General features: G+C 36.8%; 1 protein-coding gene across 1 annotated transcript; it reads right to left on the bottom strand.

Moving 5' to 3' along the window:
* Positions 1 to 1,557: 1,557 nt before the first annotated feature.
* On the bottom strand, positions 1,558 to 4,417 carry LOC117418090 (alpha-2A adrenergic receptor-like). The gene has a single exon (XM_034030669.3). The coding sequence runs from the start codon at positions 3,546 to 3,548 to the stop codon at positions 2,274 to 2,276; it is 1,275 nt and encodes a 424-aa protein (XP_033886560.2). The 5' UTR covers positions 3,549 to 4,417; the 3' UTR covers positions 1,558 to 2,273.
* Positions 4,418 to 6,009: the final 1,592 nt, after the last annotated feature.

Raw genomic sequence — 6,009 nt, 5'->3', positions numbered from 1 at the left:
CACCCTCTCGACATGCTAATGTATTCAGCATATTTTAGTGTCCTTGGATTCATTTAACAGCAGTTAATGCTATTTGTTGGGGATAACAGTCACAGAACGATTAGAATAAATGATAATGTAGCTATCCCTATATATACATAATGTGCACCGTTTGTAGTGATGGCAACCAACTATGAGGCGTACAGCAAGTGGGGGGAATCACAGTAATCACTTGTATTGTATTGTCATCTATGCTTCATTTTTAAGCAAGTCTCTTAGGATCCTTGTGTAAATTGAATTTCCCAAAGGCACTAGGTGTGTATTAATGATAATGAATTAATGAATAGTTAGTATTAATGATAAAGAACTCTACAAAATGCAACTTTCCTTATGTTTCCTCATAAGGATTATTTATTACCTATTGAAATAGTTTAATAATATTTGCATGCAGATGTTTCTGCTAAACAAAGGCTATTTATAATAACAGTATAATATGTAGAGAAAGAGATTTCCAGGGAAAACTGGTCAATTATATTTAGTGGTAAACTTATATGTAACTTTTGCTAGGGTTTCCGACAGCTTTCTTGGAGCAACACCCTTGGGATTAGTTTATTATTTTGTTTTAAAATACAATGCCAACAGAAAAGAGGTAGTTTATGAGAAACATTGTAAAGAATGGATTTAAAAATCTATAACCTTGTTTGTATATATTTACTTTGTGATACACTCACTCTCCTTTCCTTGTGTGTGTCTCTATTTATGAAATCTGAGCACTTCAATATACTGGTTGCTGGGTTGTTTTTGTTCACAACTTTATCTGTTTCAGACAAACAGAACAGGAATTGAACAAATCTGCCCTTTGATTTGAAAGCGATATAAGCAGACCAGGCTGCAGCCTGCCAATGTGCACAGCCTTCCTCAATCGTGCATGTCATGTGTACTTAAGGAAAGAGGGAAATCACACTTGTTTTGACAGGCTACAAGGTTGCTCAAGCGTATTCACTGTTTACGGTTCCACACGGAGACCAATATGCATAAAATGCTTGCATAATTGATCTGCGTGAAATACTATACTGTACTAGACTCAGTGTTTGGGATAACAAAGGCATTGCATTTTGCAATTCTGGGTTGAGAGAATTGCATTTAGTGCAGCAGCAGGTCCTTCCTCCTCCTAAAGAAAACATTCAAATGACCTAAAAGATCTCCACATGCTTTTTGGTTCACTAAAACTGCGTGAGAAACTGGTTTGCGGAACAGTTGCTTATCTTGCTCTTCTGTATCCATTTGGTTGTAAAATTGTTCACAGAGTAAATTAGATGTATTTAGTTAATAATTAAAGTGTAAAAGGGCACTTTGTCATTTGGAGACATGTAATTCCAGACCCAGAGGCAATATCATGTTTTACAAAAACAAACAGACTGGTGGCATCAAATGAAATGTTTCACTTATTTTGTTAAAGTCTAATTGACCTTTTTGAAAGAGCAAGCTTATTAGTAATGTCAGGACAAAGCCATCAATCGCTTGTTGTTTAAATACGAATTGTATTGTAAAGTCATGTAACCATATAGCATTGCCAGGGGGAGTGGGATCAAACATGCTAGTATTGCGTATGGCCTGAAGTTAAAATTATATATATATATATATAGCCAGTATACACAATTTCATGTCAACGTCAACACTATGTTGGATTTTTATTTTTTATTTCTGAATTCCCAGCCAACAAAAACAAAACAAAACAAAAAGCTAGATTACATTCAGATAGCTTTCACCTATATAAAAGCATGTATTAACATGGACAGAAAACCAATAGCTATTTACTATCTCGAAATGCTGGCTCTTACTGTATTTTTCTTCTGTTGTATTTGCTCAAATGGATTTTTGAACAGACACTTTCCTCCCTTACCTATAAGCACTGAGAACCAAGTCATATTCAACAGCGGTATACTCTGGCAAATGAGAGGCAAATATTAAAGTATTAAAAAAAAATACTGACACAATACATTACTGATTTTACAAAAATATTCATTAAATTATAGAAAGCATTTATCTATCTATCTATCTATCTATCTATCTATCTATCTATATATATATGCCATGTTTAAACTAATACTTACTGTACATGTAGCTTTAAACAAACTAATTAATGTGGCTTGTTTTCACATACAAAAACTCATATTTAGTCATTTAACCCTGAATTGCCATGTATTCACAGACCTGCAAACAACAATACAAACTATGTTGAACTCTACAATTCTTGAATAGCTTGCAAAACAATCTGCAGTCTGTAAATCATTTTAAACAACCCTCTTTCTGTCTCCTTTGCAAAGGATCTTTTTGAAAGACCTCCTGAAGTCATGGTTGAATATCGTGTATATAACCGGATTGAGGGAGCTATTACAGTACCCAAACCAAAAGAAGAACTTGAACAGAGTCTCGGGGACGTTGCACGAGAGACAGATGGCAGTCAAGCTATAGGTGAAGAAGAAGGGGAACCAGCAAACCACAAACACCCCGATCACCACTGCAAGCACGAAAGTGAATCTCTTTTCTCTGTTCTGCCTTCCTTTCCACCGCGACACCTTCACAGCTGGCTCTTCCTCCCTTTTGGGGAGGTTATCCCCTGGTTTGATCTGGCTCAGCTTGGTCCTTGCCTTCCCCCGTGTCTTGTTGCTCTTTTTCTTGATCGAGCAAGGGTTACTGACGTTGTGGTCAGAAGAAGAGGACTCTTCTAAGTCTTCTCCATCCATCTCCTGATCTCCAGCTGGGTCCTCCTCTTCCCCATTCAGTTTCTCGGGGCAGTCCTTGTCCATAAAGCCATTCTGCTTTCTGTCAACCTCATCGTTGTTTCTCTTGCTGGGGGGCACCCTTGTTCTCTTCTTGGCGATCTGGTAGATTCTAATGTAAACGAGAATCATGATGATGCAGGGGGCAAAAAAGGAGCATATACAGGAGGAGATGATGTACCACTTTTCGTCGTTGATTTTACAGCGTGGGTCTTCTTGCTTCCCCTGTTCTTTTTCCATTGAAATTAAGGGTGGGAAGGATATGACTGCCGAGATCACCCAGACAATAAATATGATGCATTTGATCCTTCGTGGAGTTCTCTTGAGGTTGTACTCAATGGCCTGGGTGATGGACCAGTACCTATCCAGACTTATGGCGCACAGATGGACGATTGAAGATGTGCAAAACAAGACATCCAAGGCCAGATAGATCTCGCACCAGACTTTGCCAAAGTACCAGTAGCCCATTAGTTCATTGGCCAGGGAAAAGGGCATGACCAAGGTGGCAACCAAGATATCTGCAGATGCTAAAGAGACCAAAAATAAGTTTTGTGGGGCTTTCAATGCCCGGCTTGTAAACACTGCTATAACAACGAGGACGTTGCCAAACAGTGTAAGGAGAATGAGGATCCCCACTAGAATGATCAGGGATACAGTGATGTGGATGGAGTAGGGAGCCCCTTTTTCACCTGGCTCAGTGTCATTGATCGTCTGGCTATAGTTACAACTGGGGCAGTCCATTGCAGAGAATGCTTCTTTTAGTGATTGATTCGCTACGTTGAACATTAAACGGTTTAACGGATGCTTTTAAAAAGTAAACATTGTCAGAGCGTCAGTCCTTATTTGATTCGGTTTTTCTTTGTTACTTTTGAATTTTCATTTTGAAGCTGCCCTTTAATTGACAACAAGAATGAATTGGCATTATTGTTTTATCAAGCAGGTGCCTCCGTGATTATTATTATTATTATTTATTTTATTATTTTTTTTAAAATGTTAGCTCTCCACATAAACAAAGCTACGGTTGGTTTGATTCAAGTATTTCAAAACGTACTTTCAACCTTGCGTGTCTTTGTTTTCTTTTGTTTCCTTTTTTGCAAACTTCATTTTTAATTTTTGTAACACGCCCAGTCAGTCAGTCACACACAAAGTCGGCAAACCCCCGTTATTAGTTAATCTTCTTACCTTCCAATGATTGCAGTTTCGTAAAAAAGGTCCGTGAATTAATCTTATGAGTAGAATTATTTAAATGGGTTTTCTTTAGAAGTCATCTCCCCTTGAATGGTGTTGATATTAAACGCGTCTAGTTTAAAAAAATAAATAAATAAAATTAAGTAATGATGCTTCAGTTATCCTGCAGCTTTTATGTCCATGGATGACAGACACAAATGCAATACAACGACGTACTCTTCACTTGCACAGTCTGATGCGAAAAAGAGTAATGAGTGACTCTTCGGGAGACATACCCACGTTACCTTTGTGTCGTTTACTTGTACAAGCAGGTGGACAGCATAAAGAGCATGCTCGGCTTGTAGCGCTGCTGACGGAACAGCAGCTAGAGTACAGTGCTCAGTGTCTTCTAGCTGTTCACTCTTATAGCCCCGATGATCAATTCAGTCAGCTCAGCGCCCAGCGCCAGGCACCACGTGGGAAGCAAGTCAGCTTTTCAAACTAAGCGAGACACAGATTCTGTGGTCCTGTTAGCCACATTGCACAACTCAAACACAGAGGAAAAAAATAACAGTGTAGAGGCTCCAACTGGATTGTGATACGATGATTATTATTACTATTTCCACTGCCTACTTTAGTACAACAAAAACAGCAATAATGCTGATGCTGTTCCATGCATGTATGAATAAAAGCATCAAGCTCGTCGTGCGTATGTACCTATTTCTCTCTCTTTCATATATATATATATATATATATATATATATATATATATATATATATATATATATATATATATATAATGCATGCACGTGTATATGCATTGTTCTCGGATTGGGACAGTTAAATATAAATGTATGAGTCGTTGCCTATAAACAAGTGTATATCTACACTGTAAACCAAATGTTTAAGAATTAAGCATAACTTATGCAACAGAACAAACATATATACATATATATATATATTTTTTTTTTTAAAAACTATATTTAAAAAAAAATATATATATGGTTTAATTTCGAATTATTTGGTTTTATTTTATAATAGTGGTATAGTACATTTAAAAAACAAAAGGCTGCAAAATGAAACGTCGTGTTATATTTAATAGCCGCGGTCGCATTTAAACCTCCTGCATATGAGAAGTGGAAATGCAGCCTTACTATGGATAGAGCTGGAAGGGATGTAAAGCGTTACTCAGAATATAATGCAGACAGTTGATTTAATATACACTTTACATGAGTTCAGGTGTTAAAATGCAGACATGTCATGTAAGGGGAGTAGATTCATTTGGGCGAAGAATAAGCGAATCGTCGCTTGTTTTTAAAAAAAAAAAACCACGGATTTTGTGTAATGTATAACTGCTTTTGTTTTATGTATCTCTTGACTCATTTCAAGTTAAGGTATATTTATTTACCTGTTACCAAACACCTTCAAAACCCTGTATTAATTATTAAACGTTTTGCACAGTACAGTACTTAACTATTCTAAAAATCCTCATCTTTATCCATGTTACTGCAGCTAACCGCGTTGGTTTTATGCAGGGTATTTCTTAAGATCTATATCTACAAGAGATTTTATAAAATCTCTTGTAGATAGATATATATATGAAATGTTTCAGCACCGAGGACAGGGAGAGCGGTGATACAGTGACACCTGCTGACTGATAAGGAACAATTGGCGCATTCCGACTGGACCAGAAGATACTGAACCGCTTATGCCTTTGATTTGTATTTAAGATGGTTTTATTGGAGTTCTTCATCAAAAAGTTAAGTCTGACATTTCCCAACATGTTTGTTTTGCTATTTTCCTACATGAAAAAAGCGCAATGCAATCACATTCAACGATCCTGTTACAGTTGTGGTATTTAACACAGAATATTGAGCTTCTCTGTGTAAGTGGTGTTAATGCGTTTAATACGCTTGAATTAACATCATTGCCTTGAATTTAGTGTAGTACTAAAATGCATCCCTATTTGCATGCGAATGACTTGTGCGTTATAATAATTGTTGCTAGCTTGTTCTCTGAATTTTAGATCAATCATACATTTCCAATGAGGTAATTATTTGTAATGAGAACTACAGGATAA

The sequence above is a fragment of the Acipenser ruthenus genome, chromosome 13 (assembly GCF_902713425.1).
Source record: "Acipenser ruthenus chromosome 13, fAciRut3.2 maternal haplotype, whole genome shotgun sequence".
Lineage (NCBI taxonomy): Eukaryota > Metazoa > Chordata > Actinopteri > Acipenseriformes > Acipenseridae > Acipenser > Acipenser ruthenus.
This window is presented reverse-complemented; position numbering and strand designations above follow the sequence as displayed.